The sequence below is a fragment of the Ailuropoda melanoleuca genome, chromosome 16 (genome assembly GCF_002007445.2).
Source record: "Ailuropoda melanoleuca isolate Jingjing chromosome 16, ASM200744v2, whole genome shotgun sequence".
Classification (NCBI taxonomy): Eukaryota; Metazoa; Chordata; class Mammalia; order Carnivora; family Ursidae; genus Ailuropoda; species Ailuropoda melanoleuca.
This window is the reverse complement of record NC_048233.1, coordinates 36,071,724-36,086,929: the sequence shown is the minus strand read 5'-3', so window position 1 is coordinate 36,086,929 and position 15,206 is coordinate 36,071,724. Positions and strand designations below refer to the sequence as shown.

At 41.5% G+C, this 15,206-nt stretch overlaps 1 protein-coding gene across 3 annotated transcripts in view; it reads right to left on the bottom strand.

The window, feature by feature from the left end:
* Positions 1–6,099: 6,099 nt before the first annotated feature.
* Positions 6,100–15,206, bottom strand: part of ANO6 (anoctamin 6) — a 180,431-nt gene continuing 171,324 nt past the window's right edge. For all 3 annotated transcript variants that reach the window (XM_019809093.2, XM_011236194.3, XM_019809094.2), the window contains 2 exons: positions 14,370–14,475; positions 6,100–9,336 (listed from right to left, as the gene is read on the bottom strand). In XM_019809093.2, the coding sequence (XP_019664652.1) occupies positions 9,130–9,336; positions 14,370–14,475 (313 nt within the window). In that variant the 3' untranslated portion in view covers positions 6,100–9,129. The remainder of the gene's footprint in view (positions 9,337–14,369; positions 14,476–15,206) is intronic.

The following is a 15,206-nucleotide window of genomic DNA, read 5'->3' as shown; positions in this document are numbered from 1 at the left end:
TCAATCGTGCGGGTCCGCGGTCTGTCCGCTCCCCCGTGCAGGTGGCTACCGCTTCCCGGCGCCCTGACACGGCGGCTCCCTCCCCCTTCTGTTTAGCTTCCGATATCTGTGCGCGGTTTCACGGCTCCCCGCTTCGTACCTCGATATTCAGCGCTGGAGATGTTCATTTGTAGAGATCCAGATGTCTCTCTGTTAAAGGCTTTTTCTGTATCGAGATGATCATACAATTTTTATCCTTCATTTAGTTGATGTGGTGTATCACATCGATTAATTTGTGAATATTTAACCATTCTTGCATCTCCAGAATAAATGCCATTTGGTCATGATAAATGGTCCTTTTAATGTATTGCTGAGTTCAATTTGCTAATATTTGTTGAGGATTTTTGCAACTATGTTCATCAGGGATATTGGTTTTTAGTTTTTTTTTTCATAGTGTCATTTTCTGGTTTTGGTATTAGGGTAATGATGGCCTTGTAGAATGTGTTTAAAATCTTTCCTTCCATTTCTATTTTTTGGAATAGTTTGAGAAGAATAGATATTAAGTCTTCCTGAAAAGTTTGGTAGAATGCAATTCTGAATTCATCTGGTCCTGGACTTTTTTAGACATTTGATTACTGATTCAATAATATTGTTACTAGTAAGCTATTTGTTTAGATTTTCTGTTTCTTCTTGATTCATTTTTGGGAGATTGTATGTTTCCAGGAATTTATGCATTTCTTCTAGGTTGTCCAATTTGTTGGCATATAATTTCTTATAGTAGATTCTTATAATCCTTTGTATTTCTGTGATGTCAATCATTACTTTTCTTCCATTTTTTATTTATTTGGGTCCTCTTTTTTTGCTGCTGAGTCTGGTTAAAGGTTCATAAATTTCATTTGTTCAAAGAACCTGCTCTAGGTTTCATTGATCTTTTCCCTCGCTCCCTCCCTCCCTTCCTTCCTTCTTGTTTTAGTTCATTTATTTCTACTCAGATCTTCATTATTTCCTTTCTTCTACTAACTTTGTGCTTTTTTTTTTTACTTTTTTTCTAGTTCCTTTATTTGTGAGGTTAGATTGATCATTTGAAAATTTTATTGGGTTGTGTGTGTGTATTTGTTTTTTTTTTGTTCTGTTTTGTTTGAGGTAGGCCTGTATGTGTGATCTGGAGAATGTTCTATGTGTACTTGAAAAGAATGTTTATTCTGTTGTTTTAGGGTGGGAATGTTCTGTATATAAGTGTTAAGCCCATCTAGTCTAATGTGTCATTCAAAGACGTTCTTTCCTTTTTTTTTTTGGCCTGGGTGATCTAGCTATTGATGTACAAGGAGTATTAAAGTCTCCTATTACTATATTACTGTCAATTTCTCTCTTTGTATCTGGTAATAATTGCTTTATGTATTTAGGTGCTTCTCTGTTGGGTGCATAGATATTTACAATTGTTATGTTTTGGTTAGATTGATCATTTTATCATTATGTAATGCCCTTCTTTGTCTCTTGTTACAGTTTTTGTTTTAAAGTCTATTTTGTCTGATATAAGTATTGCTACCCTGGCTTTTGTCTTCTACAGTTTGCTTGGAATATCATTTTCCATCCCTTCACTTTCAGTCTGTATGTGTCTTTAGGTCTGAAGTTAGTCTCTTGTAGGCAGCATAAAGATGAGTCTTGTTGCTGTTGTTTAATCCATTCTGTCACCCTATGTCTTTTGATGGAGCATTTAGACCATTTACATTTAAAATAATTATTTATAGGCTGTACTTATTGCAATTTTGTTAATTGTTTTCTGGTTGTTTTTATAGTTCTCCTCTGTTTCATTTTTATTCCTCTTTCCTTGTGATTGATGACTTAATTTAGTGTTCTGATTGCCTTTTTTCTCCTTATTTTTTGTATCTATTATAGGTTTTGGTTTGTAGTTACTGTGAGGTTCATATATAACATCCTAAGTATATAGCAGTCTCTATTAAGTTGAAGGTGTCAATGAAATTCAAACACATTCTAAAATAAATTCATTTTTACTTTCCCTTCCATTTTCTTGTATATGTTGCCATATTTTACATCTTTTTATTTTACTAGTCCCCTTACCTAATTTTTTTTAGGTATAATTTATTGTACCACTTTTCTCTTTAATCTTTATACTAGCTTTATAAGTGTTTGCTGCTACCTTTACTGTACACTTACTTTACTCATGACATTTTTTTTTTCTTTCATAACTTTTTTACTTGTAATTATGGTTTTTTTCTTTTCTACTTAAAGAAGTCTCTTAAACATTTCTCATAAGGCTGGCTTGGTGGTTAATGCCTTTAACAATTTTTGGGGTTTTTAAAAAAATTATTTGTTTTTGTCTTAGAAATACTTTAGCTCTCCTTCCATCCTTTCTTAATGATAATCTTGCCAGGTAGAGTATTCTTGGTTGTAAGTTTTTTCCTTTTAGTACTTTGAATATATCATGCCACTCCCTCTGGCCTGCAAAGTTTCTGCTGAAAGATTAACGATAGCTTTATTGGATTACCCTGTACATAGCTAGTTGCTTCTCTCCTGCTCTTTTTAAAATTCTGTCTTTGTCTTTAATCCTTGACATTTTGATTTTAATAGATTGTTGTGTGGACTTCCTTGAGTTCATCTTGTTTGGAATGCACTGTATTTCCTGAACCTGGATATCTGTTTTCTTCCCCAGGTTAAGAATGTTTTCAGCTGTTATTTCTTCAAATAAATTTTCTGCCCCTTTCTCTCTCTTTTCTCCTTCTGGGACTCCTATTATGCAAATGTTCACTTGATGTTGTCCAAGAGATACCTTTACCTATTTTTAAAACTTTTTTCTTAAAAAAATTATTTTTCCTTCATACTGTTCAGCTTGGACACTTTTCATTATCTTATCTTCCAGATTGCTATTCTGTTCTTCTGCATTCACTAATCTGTTGATTCCTCTGTGTATTTTTTTTTCAGTTATTGTATTCTTCAATATTTATATTTTCTTCAAATATTTATATTTTCTCTTTGTTGAAGTTCTCACTGAGTTCAGCTACTCTTCTCTCTAGTCCATTGAACATCTTTATCACCATGATTTCGAACTCTTTATCAGGTACGTTGCTTATCTCCATTTCATTTAGGTTTTGTCTTGTTCTTTCATTTGGAACATATTCCTCTATCTCCCCATTTTGCTTAACTTTCTATGTTTATTTCTATAAATTAGGCAGAATAGCTACTTCTCCTAAACTAGAAGGAATGATCTTGTACATGGTCATCCCTGTGTGGACTGTGTGCCTAGGGACTTTGGCTGGTTGGCTGGCTGTTGTAGCCTGGGGGTGGGGCTGCCATGGTGGAATGGCCAGAGGTGAAGTGGGCATGAGCCAGGGCAGTCATGGAGCTCTCTATAGAATGAAACCTGGCCAGACAGCTGAAATGGATGCAGACTGGAAGGTCCAGGGGCTCTCTGTGAAGAGGGCACCCTGGCAAGACAGCTGAAGATGAATTAGGTGCAAGCTGGGGTGTCCTGGGGCTCTCTGCACAGAGGGTGTCCCAGCAGAACAGCTGAAGCCGAAGTAGAAGCCAGAGTGTCCTGAGATGCTGCATGTAGAGGGTGCCATGGCAGGGCAGCTAGAGCCAGGGTGGGTGTGGGTTGGGGTTCCTGGGGTGCAGGAGCACTCCAGTGGTATGGCTAGAACATGGTTGTAGGGGGGAGGTCCCAGGGCACTCTGCACAAAAGAAGCCCTGGTAAATTGTCTGGAGCCAAAGTGAGAGCTGGGGGTGCCCTGGCAAGTCATGTAGAGCCAAAGTGGCGTGAACTGGGAGTGTTCTGGAGTGTTTTGCACCTGTATCACCTTGGTGAGATGGCTGGAGCTATAGTGAGTGCCAGCAGGGGTGGACTGGTGTGCTTCAAGCAGGGGGCCACCTTGGTGGGACAGCTGGGGCTGGTGTGGGCTTGGGGCTCACTGAGGTAGTAGGCTTGCTAGTGTGCCCAGTCTCTGCTCCTGTCCACACCGGCAGGTGGAGGAGAAAGAACGTAACCCAGTCCCTCCAACCTGGAGAGAATTTCAACAGTTCCTCTGCCATCTGGCAGAATTCTAGGGCTGTATCCTTTATATTCTAGTTGCTTTAAGCAGTGAATTTTTGTTTGTTTCTGTTCCCTGGTGCAATTGAGGCTGGTGTGGGCTAGGGGGCCAGGCTTTGCTGAGGCTGACTTTGACACCCTGACCCTGCGTTTGTCTGTGCTATCGAGGTAGAGGGTGAATGCAAACTACGGGGCTCACCAGTCCCTCTAACCTGGAGAGAGTTCCAGCAGCTCCCCTCCCATTTGACAGAGCTCTAGGGCTGGTGCCTGTATATTCTGGTTGTCTTTGTAAACAGTGGCCTTTTTCCTGGATGAATCTGCTCATGGTCCCTCTGAACTATCGCTCCTCACTGCAGTTTGCAATGGAGGTGGCGGTTCCCTTTGTTACCATGTCTCTGTGTCTCTTGCTATTCTCTTTGTGGTCTTCTGTTGTGCAGAAGCTGTTCAGTCAGTCCTCAGTTCTTCAGGAGGAATTGCTCTATAAGCAGGTGTTGGTTTGGTGTGTCCGTGGAAGACATGAGTTCAGGGTCTTCCTACATTGCGATCTTGGACCAGATGCTGAAGTCCAATGAATGCATATTTTGTGTATTATATACTCTATTCTTACAATAAAGTAAGCTAGAGAAAAGAAAATGTTAAAATCACAAGGACGTGAAAATACATTTATAGTACTGTAAGCATTAAAATTTTATTATTAGAAAAATCTGTGTAGAGGCACCTGGGTGGCTCAGTGGGTTTAGTGACCGACTCTTGATTTCAGCTCAGGTCATGATCTCAGGGTCCTGAAATTGAGCTCTGCGCTCAGCATGGAGTCTGCTTGTGCTCCCTCTGCTCCTCCCCCTGCTGGCCTACACTCTCTGATAAACAAAATCTCAAAAAAAAAAAAAAAAATCTTAAAGGGAACCTGTGACATTCAAACAGGTGTTGTTAAAGGGTCAACTGTATTTATGATCTCATCATTCCCTGCAAATGAGAGGGGGAACTTAGCTTAAGAAATGAAATTCTGGCCAGTCCTTTGCTGGACTTAAAAGACTTGAAAATAAGAATAACATTAGTACTGGCCCCAAGGGTACCGCATAAGGATAAGAAAAGGCTTCTTGGGGGCGCCTGGGTGGCACAGCGGTTAAGCGTCTGCCTTCGGCTCAGGGCGTGATCCCGGCGTTCTGGGATCGAGCCCCACATCAGGCTCCTCTGCTATGAGCCTGCTTCTTCCTCTCCCACTCCCCCTGCTTGTGTTCCCTCTCTCGCTGGCTGTCTCTATCTCTGTCGCANAAAAAAAAAAAAAAAACAAAAAAAAAAAAAAAAAAAAAAAAAAAGAAAAGGCTTCTTGCTGTTGGTCCAGTTATGGGTTATATTTGATTTAGAGTTTTCTTGAAAGCCTAATGAGATTTAGTCTGGCAAAACAAACAGACAAAACAAAACAGAAAACACCCCAAAAGCAAAACAAACAACCACCCCCCAAAGTCCCCAAAACAAAACAGAATTAAAATCTGGAGATGTTGTCCAGGATTAAAAGGTCGGTTTTTATGAGATTTTGCTTTAGTTTCTTCTCCATAATTTCCCCTTTCTGTACCCAGGGGCACAGCAGGTTCCAACAGAGCCTTTCTGGGATCATTAGAGACTTGCCCTTTCTGGGTGGCACTGTCTCCTGCGATCGCAGTTGAGCATGCAGAAGCCAACCTTATGCAGTTGGAGAACGTGCCTCTCCCTCCTCGCAGATGCAGCCTGACTCCCGCACACCAGGTGTGGTGAGCAGAGGTGGGCTGGTTTTCCACTCTCACCTGCTCTCCAGGCTTGGTGCCCTGGGCAGGGCTCAATCCCAACACCTGGGTTGTAGCAGCCCTGGCTGAAACCCCACACCCCGTTTTTTCCAGAAAAAATCATGTTTCAAAGTAAGTAGGCTGTGAAAAATAGAACTTTAGATATCAGCTACACAAAAGCACACATTAGTTATCTGGGTGATATATAATTGATAAATAGCAGATACACACACATATATATGTGTGTATAGACATATACATCTCTCTATCTGCTCTCCTTCTTAAAAGCATGAAGATATAGAGTAGACCACAGTGTTGTTTTGAAAAATGAATTTATTAAAATGCTTATAATTATAAAAGAATATTAAAATGCACAGAAATTCACAAAACATTACAAACTTTACATCTTATGCCACAGTGTATGAAAGAATCATGAATATTTCCATTCTACTTTAGTTAAGCTGCTCATACATTTTAACTTTTCAAACATCTTATAATATGCACAATGAGAAAATGGTACAAGAAGTGTTTCAATAACAGAGCACATTCTGCCCCCCACTGTGAGCTAATGTTTTCTGAAATTCAAGATGTACGCATGGGTAATTAAAAGGGAAGGCATTTGGCGACAGTTTACAAGATGGCCTTGTTTAGTTTTCAAACGAAAATGATAGCATTCCCTTTCTGTTGACACCTGACATATCTGAGGGATACTTAAAAATCCCCTGAGTATTTTGGTCTAATGCTTCAATCTGTTAAAATTCACAGGCATTACAAAAGGATATAAAACTCAAAGTTCTCTAGTGGTTAACACCAGGCAGGCCGAGGGCCAGATTTTCCTTTCGTGGGGGCACTGTCATCCCCACCCTTTTTCCTGGGGTGCTGGTTCTGCTCACACTTACGGATCCAGCCCGTGCCTGCCTGCAGACGCAGCCCCACAGTTTCTTCGCCTCCAGCAAGTCAGCACCGGAGTTGCGTTAACACTGTCGGTGTCACGGGTGACCCTGGCTTCCCACTACTTTGCTGTTTGGGGAATATTGGCAGTGTCATACATCCTATTTTCTGCCTTTAAAAATGTAGAGGTTTTTTCCCTTCCTGTCTGCAAAAGCACATTTTAAACTATGAAGATGATTTATGAAAGATGATTTATGAAAACGTAAATGCACAATTCTTTTAAAGTTTTGTCGTGTATACAAGGAGATAAGGCAAGAACATTTCCTTTTCTATGCTCCCATAAGCAGTGAGTACTTGCCAAACCCAACACGAGGACATAGTCCCAGGCTTCAGAGAAGAGCAGAGGTAAGAGGAGAGGAAGTGACACCAGTGCCAGGAGCAGCGTCGCAGGTGAGCAGCGAAAGGACCAGACGCACGCGGTCTGGGCTGTGCGGAATGAGCAGCTGCGAAGAAACTCCTTTCTTCCTCCCTGTGTGGTCAGAGCTCATGCGGCTCGCCGTGAGTGCTCTGTTCACACTGTTCATGTGACCAAGAAAGGTAGTGAAATGTTGTCCTTGATCCACTGGGACAATTCAGAAGTCCAGAACACTGCATTGCCGGATCCTACATAAATACTATTTTTGTTTTTTAAACATTCACGGCATGCATTTAGTGTTGTGACCTTGAGTTAAGCTGCTAACAAGCCTCTGAACCTGCTCACGAAACAGCTTTGCTTTTCCTTCGCTGCTGGGATTCTGAGTGGCTTGGCTCCTGTGGCACGTGGGCGTTTAGCAGCACCGCAGTGGGTGGGGGCCCACTGAGCAAGAACCCAGTGCCAGACACCCTCTTGCACCCAGCACTGCCCTGGCACCAGCCGAGGGCGAGCGGTGCAGGCCCCAGGTCTTCTCCAGAGCCTACCAGAGGGCCTTGCACCTGAAAGGCAGTAAAGCACAGTAAAGATTGCTGACTGAACAAACCGAAGGCAAGATTTGCGTGGCGTAGGCGTTCAGCGGGAAGTTACGTCCAGCTGACGGGAGGGATTGTGACCTGACCGTGGCTTTAGGGAGGCTGGAAGCTCAAACCAAAACGAAAGTCTCTTTTCTGGATTGGGCGTGATCTGGGTCTGCTCCTGTCTCCCTCCTTCCCCCCCCCACCCCCGCGTGCGTGCAAGTTACAAACCAGTTAGTGGGCTAGGAACAAGGGAATGGAGGATGTAGGGAACCACCTTGACCATGGCAGATGCTTAGTATGCTGATCGCTTGGATATGCAGGACCCCTGCTGGAAAGGCACTCCCCACGTGGCGCCGGTGAGCCTCACAGTGTGGGCACCTGCTGTTGTCTTAAGCACCCACAGCCCTGTCCTGTCACCCGGGCTGGACACTGAGCCATTCCCGGTGGTGCTTGTGAGCTGTAAGGCTCTCCCTCCTGCATCTGAGGAATAAAGGGCAACTGGTGGGAAATGGATAGGCTTATCTTTCTAGACTATTATGTTGATAAAAATGTAATTTTAATCCGTTGATTTCATTTTTTTTTTCAAGAAACTACAGAGCTTGAGAAGAGGTAATTATCCTGATCAATATGAGTTACAATTCCATTTGAATCTGTAACTTTACCCCCTTGTGTCATTTTACTCCCTTGAGATTTGCAAAGCAGTCAGTCAACACTGATGAGGCACAGAAGATTCGAGGAGTGCTTCTGGAAGATAAAGGGTGTCACTGTGGATTAGTGCAAATACACTTCAGGACCTTGCTATCTTTCTTCCAATCCATTAAGAGTATTTCTCTGAGATAGGAAAGACAGGCAAAATGAAGACTGAAACTATTTCCTCTTATTGAGATTTCATTTTCTGTAGGGATGTGCTAATACAGCTAAATATTGTGAATTCTGGAGTCTATCTGCCACTTAATACAGCATTCAAACTGAATTCTGAGTTAGCTATTTTTAATCACACAAAAGCTAGCATGTCTAGTCTTTAGCGAAAGTACTGGAAGGCAAAGATTTCTGGGACAGATCTGGCGAAGGGAAGAAATGACACACTGCCTAAGAGGGAAGCACGTGCTTGAGAACAGGAAGAAATGAAAATAATCAAAAGGAGGGACAAAAATCCATCCTGCTTCGGAAGGGGTGGTTTTTAAGCACACCACGAGACACTTTCTGTGTTACAGAAATTCCAATTTATCAAAAGAGGGTAACATTTCTGGTTTTCCAGGTGATTAGTTTTATGTACTTCTTGATCTAAGTTTTACATTTCCCAGGTCCTGCACAGTTGGCTGAAACTGAAAAATAATCTATATGAAAATGGCAAATAAAATTCCTATTTGCCAAAGTGTTTTAACTTAAACATTCTCATTAGTGATTCGTAATCTATTTTGACAGAGTTAAATTCTGTAAAGTGCTTTTCAGAACATAAAGCTCTTATTCTGACTTTGGTCGTAAATTGTTATCCACCACTTCCACCATCCTCTCAGCTATGACCCCCATATTTTTTGTCATATCTTTGAGGTGATTCTCGCGAAGAAGCTTTTGGGTTAAGTATTTTTCTCTCTTGATCTTGCTTTTCGTGCTTTTCGATACATCTGGAATGGCATAGGATACAAAAAACTTCACAGAGTAGATGAGGTGCTGTGGGAGAGAAGAAGAAAAATGTCAATCACAAAGAAATGGAGGGGAACACAGAGTTCCTTTCGTGGATTTTGCTAGTCACCCGAGCAATAGATCTGGACAAGGCGGTGGGCGTTCTACATGCACAACCAGTCTCTTCTACACTACGTGGCTCTGACAAGGAGCTGCATTTTGTTACTTGAAACATTTCAAGAATACTATCTGATACGTAGAAAAGAATATATGTAATAACACTCCGCCGACACTGACAATGCTGGTCTCTTCCCCCAAAGGTTAGCACTATGTCCTACCTGGGTAAGTATATCCATATCATTTCATTTTTGAAAACCAGTTTAACAAAATATGTTTATATCTCCAAATAATTTATTGTTTAGTCTGGCCTGATTTGAGCTTTATAATACAGTATGATACTGTAATATGGTCTTTTGAAAATTACTTTAAAAAATTTCTGTATTTACTAGAAAGAGAGAGAGAGAGCACAAGGACAGGAGGGGCAGAAGGAGAGGGAGACAGAATGTTAAGCAGACTCCGTGCTGAGCATGGAGCCCAGCACCGGGCACGATCCCACGATGGCAAGATCATGATCTGAGCTGAAACCAAGAGTCGGACGCTCAATGGACTGCACCACCCAGGTGCCCCTAAAAATTACTTCATTCAAAACGAATTTCTAATCCATCAGCATTATGTGCATAACTACAGTCCGCTCATTATCAATTCTGTATAATATTCTCCTGTCTGCATGCACTGTAATTTATCCATTTCCCCCATCAAAATGTACTGAGCTTGTTTCTCGTGTTTGTATTAGAAACAATGATGTTGAGAATGTTTCTGCACTTGGATTCTGGAGGACATCTGTGAGAGTTTCTCAAGGGGATGACCTACAAGTGGAACTGCCAAGACTCTGTTAAATGAATATTCAAATTTCCAAAATGGTGCCAAAGTATTTTCCAAAGTAGTTAAACCGGCTTCCACGCCCACCAGCAGCGTGTGATGGTTTCAGCTGCTCTGCATTCTTGCCGGCACTTGCGGTCATCAATTCTTTTTTTTTTTTCCCCACCAACATAGTGAGTATAAAATGGGCTTTCATTTTGGTCTTACATTTCTGATGACTAACAATGTTGAACACATTTTTATTTGTTCATTATTCAAAAGTCTCTGACCTACCGAGGACATAAATAATGTACAGTAAACATTAAAAATCAATACATTGTACATGGTGTTGAAATGATAAGAGCGTGGAGAAAGCAGTAAGGCAGAGTGGGAGCTTCTGTGTTATGTGGGAGGCCAACTGCAGACAGATTTTACACAGATCAGGCTGGGCATGCCTCCCTGAGCCAAGGCTTTATGGACGGGAGGGAACTAGCCATGCAGAAATCAGGTGGAAAGGCATGCAAGGCAGAGGGAACAGCCAGTACAGCGTCTAGGTGGTGGAAGCCTGCTGGCCCTACTTCAGGAACAGCAGGGCTGGAAGGACATGAGTGAGGAGGACAGAAGGGACAAGAGCGTGGTAACAGAGCATGACTAGAGTGTGTCAGGCGTGCCTGGCACTGTAAGGACTCCAGCTTTTACTCTGAGTGAGATGTGAAGACAACAAGGAGCCCAGTTAGGAGACTGTGTGGCCCTAATTCAATCAAGGAATGATGGTGGCTCCAACCTGGTTGGAGAAGTGGAGTTAGTAAGAATGGTCAGATCTGCAGTGTCCTGTCAAAGGACAGCCAACAGCACTGTATGTGGGGTACGTGGGGGGACTCCCAAGAATTTTGCCCTTAACGGCTAGTGAGATGCAATTGCCATGACTGAGAGGGGTGGAACATTTAGGGCAGCAGAGAAAGGAGAACATTCCAAGTGCTTTGAAGAAAATGTGGGCATTTGGGGCAGTAGATTTATCTGTTCGCTATCCAAGCAGAAAGGTCAAGTAGGCAGCTGGATTTGTGGGCTGAGGTCAGGAAAGAGGTGTTCTGGAGATATATATAGTGAGTCACTGGCATATAGATGGCATTTAAACCCAACAGACTGCGTGAGATCACCGAGGCTGTGAGGAGAGAGAAGACGACAACCAAGGAATGAGGCCCAGGATCACTAAGGAGAAGAGAAGGAAAGGACTAGCAAGGAAATTAAGAAGGAACTGCCTAGTGAAGTAAGAGAAAAGAGGAAAAAAATTCCTGGGAGCCAAGTGAGGAGGAACTTCAAGAAGGAGAGAGTGATCAGCTGTGTCAAATGCTTCTGATAAGTTGGGTAATGTGAGGGTGGAGAATATTTGAGATGAGAGAGTGTGTCTGAATGATGGAAATTATAGAGTAAAGAGGCAAAAGCTGATGATGTAGGAAAGAGAGGTTTTCTTTTTTTTTTTTTTTTTCCCATCTATATTTATAGATGTGGACTTTCTGCATTATGCCATCCTTGCATTTCTGGGATAAACCAATGTGGTCTGATGTCATCTTAAAAAATATATTGCTAGATTCAATCGGCACATTTTAGAAAGATCCTCGCATCAATGTAACGAAGGAGACTGGCTTACAATTTTCCCCTTTCTATTCTTGTCTGATTTTAGGATCTAAAAGGAGTTGGAGAGTAGTTCCTTTTTCTGATCTCTGGAGGTAACTAGAATGATCTGTTCTAGAAAGTATGGCATCACTCTCCTACAAAACCATACGGGCTGGCATTTTCTTTATGGTAAGGTTTTTCCAATTACTCAAAGTTTTGCTATAATTCTAGGTTTAGAGTTCCCTTCTTTAGCATTTTGAAGATATTTGACTACTCTTTTCTGGCTTCCATGCTGCTGTTAAAGTCTACTCCATTTCAATTTTAATTTTCTTTATCAGTCATCTGTCCTTTTTCTCTGGTTACTCTTAAGATCTTCAATGAGCTGCACTTTTGTCACCATCTGCAAAAGCATGGCTTGCTTTCTTCTGTCTGATGTTTGCTGTGCTTCCTGCTCTGTGAACAGATCCCTTTCATTTCTTTGGGAAAAATTTTAGTCATTAACTCTTCAAATATTGCCTCTCCTCTAGTATCCTTTTTTTCCTTCTGTGAATTTTTTTGAAAATTGCTTAATCTCTTTTTTGTATTTTCAATTTTCTTCTCTCCCTGTGATATGCTGGGAGTAATTTTTTTCAGACTTATCTCCCAATTCATTCATTCTTGCTTCTGTTTAATCCATATGCTTTTTCATTTCAACAACTATATATTTTTCAAAATTACCTTGTAATTTTTTAGTGTCTTATTGTTTGCTCATTTGTGAATCACTCATTTTTTGTTTAAACATTTTCATACACATTTAATTTATATTCCTAATGTGATAATGCATGCTCTTGAAGTTACTGAGGGCCCAAATTATTATTATTTCCACCCCCCCCCCATCTCACTTGTGGTTTTTCTTATTTCCCCTTGTTACTGTTGATCTTTGGAAGCTCATATCTGATTATTTCAATCTGAGAAAAAACTGTGGTCTAAACCGAGGACACCTTTTCTCCAGATAATATATTCATTTCCTTCTGCTCTGAGACAAATTTAGCCCTTCTGGAGGTCCCTGGCTGAATCCAAGAGTCTCAGGCTCACCTGGTCCACCTCTGTGCTGACTGGCTGGCTGCTTGGCCTCCTTGAGCCTTTAGAGGGAGGTGCTGATGACTGCTCATTCTCAGAGCACTCCTGCGCTTTGGGGGGCTCACTGCTCTAGTTTAGCCATCACCTTTCTGCCCCTCGTTGTAGATTCTCCCCCCTTCCAGTGAGCTCAAAAATGCAAAGGAAATTATTTTAAGCTGATTCTGAATGTTTTGTAGTGAAATGGCCCCTCGGAATATCTGGTCAACCATGATATCAGAAGCGGAAGTCGAAATACTTTGGCAACTACATGTTTGAATATAAACTAGTGATTCCTGCAGGTGTATCGGATACTCCAGGAATCTACTGATGATGGGGAGCTAATGACGACTGGTTTCTTCTTCCGTTAATGTGTGGTAGCTTTAAAAAAAACAATACTAGAAAACTGATCAAAGCCAGGCACCCTACCCGACATTTTGCTTGCTAATAGATTCTCATTTTGTTCACAGCAAACCCGATAGCTCCCGTCTCAGCCTACTCTGTTGCTCGGAGGAGCCGTGTGTGCGCCGGTGCTACCCAGGGTGACGCAGGTGGCCGTCTGCCCTGAAGGCTCGTGGCAAAGCATCTCCTCTCCTGACAAGGAGGAACGGATATGGCGAGCATCCCCTTCCTTTCTCCTTACTGTCCAGATACGCGCGCGCTGTCTGGAGTTGCAGCGCTCACACTGCAACCACACACGACACGCCAGGAAGAGAACTGAGAGGATCAGAGATCCGGTCCTTACGTCAGCGAGCTGCTCTTGACTCAGGAGCGACCACCTACTTCTCGTGAACTCTGTTACGTGAGAAAAATCAGCCTTTCTCTCTTTTAAGCCACTATAGATGGGTTTTGGGTTTGGTGCAGCTAAGTGTAATCCTAACCGACCATACCCATCAAGCAACTTCCGAGGCTTCACGGTGTGGTAGCAGTTACTCCCTCAGTGTCAGAGGTAAAGCTGGTTAGAGCCATTGCAAATTTACAGCTGCCTTAGTCGTTTTTAAGAGCTAGTTAATTTTAGGGATATAAAAAAAAAACTATTTAGAGGTATATTATCAAAATGTAGTAAAAATACTTAATAATAATACAAATAAAACTATGACAGCAATAAAAGTTTCTCAGGGGCAGAGATCACATCTTAGCTGTCTTCAATAAGCCCCTTCCCAGTCTAGCCTGCAGCCCAGTGCCCCGAATTAAAAAAAAAAAAAAAAAAAAGCATTGAGAGGCACTGAGTCCCCCTAGTACACAGCATGCCTTTTACTTTTTCAAGCAGGTAACTGATTTCGTTTAATGAGAGCATTATGGGTATTCCCATGTTAAATCTGATTAATAGATGTCCTAAAATAATTACTAGCAAGAGAAAAGAATGTATTTTAAATCAGAGTTGACAACACTTAATGCCAATAAAAGGTCTGCAAATATACTGCCTTATAAACTCTTTCAAAGTGTACTCCTACCTCCATGACAATGATGAAGGCCAGCTTGGCTGCGATCACGTGCCAGTAGTAGATGCTGTGTTTGTACTGTTGTTCGTGTCCAGGTGGGTTCCGGAAATCACGATACCTGGAAACAAAACAGAGGGGTATCAGGAGATCCTTTCTGATTAAGTACCGTAAGCAAGGGGCCCTTTCAAAAGAGGTCATAATTAATGCAATGCTATAAATCTTCTATAAAATATCCTATAAATTTTCTCCAAGAGTTTAATTTGGCTACAAAATCCTGAAATAATGAGTCCAGTAATACTTAACATAAAACAGGAAGATGATGGTAATGACATATTCCATATGTGTAAAAACAAAAGTATTAGAAGTTTTTTTGTCAGAGTTTTATTCCTGCTTTCTCAAAAGAGTATAACACTAAAACGAAGGAGTGTATTTTCAGAAATGAGTTTATAAATTTATTTATATAATGGTATCCTCGGGCTTCACTCAGCTATGGGCTGTCTCTCCCTGTAGAGAGGAATGCCCATCAGCTCGTTATAATTTCCCACCTAATTTCCTCATTAGATATTATGTGCTACTGCTGTTCGTATCGCCCTCGGGTAGCACATCTCAAATTTTCTGCCTGTAACCCAACAGACCTGGAAGAGTTTAACTACTCTTTAGAATTATGTCAATTCAGAGTAAGAAGATTCAATGTGGGATTCCGAAGAGGCTCTAGAAACATTTATTTGGGGCTTATTTCTGGTTTCTTGGTTGTGTTGCTGAGACTCTGAACCACAGAAGGGTTTGAGGAGTTGAACTAAATGAGATTTAAATCCTCCTTTAGGGTTCAGACTCTGATTAAGAAAACAA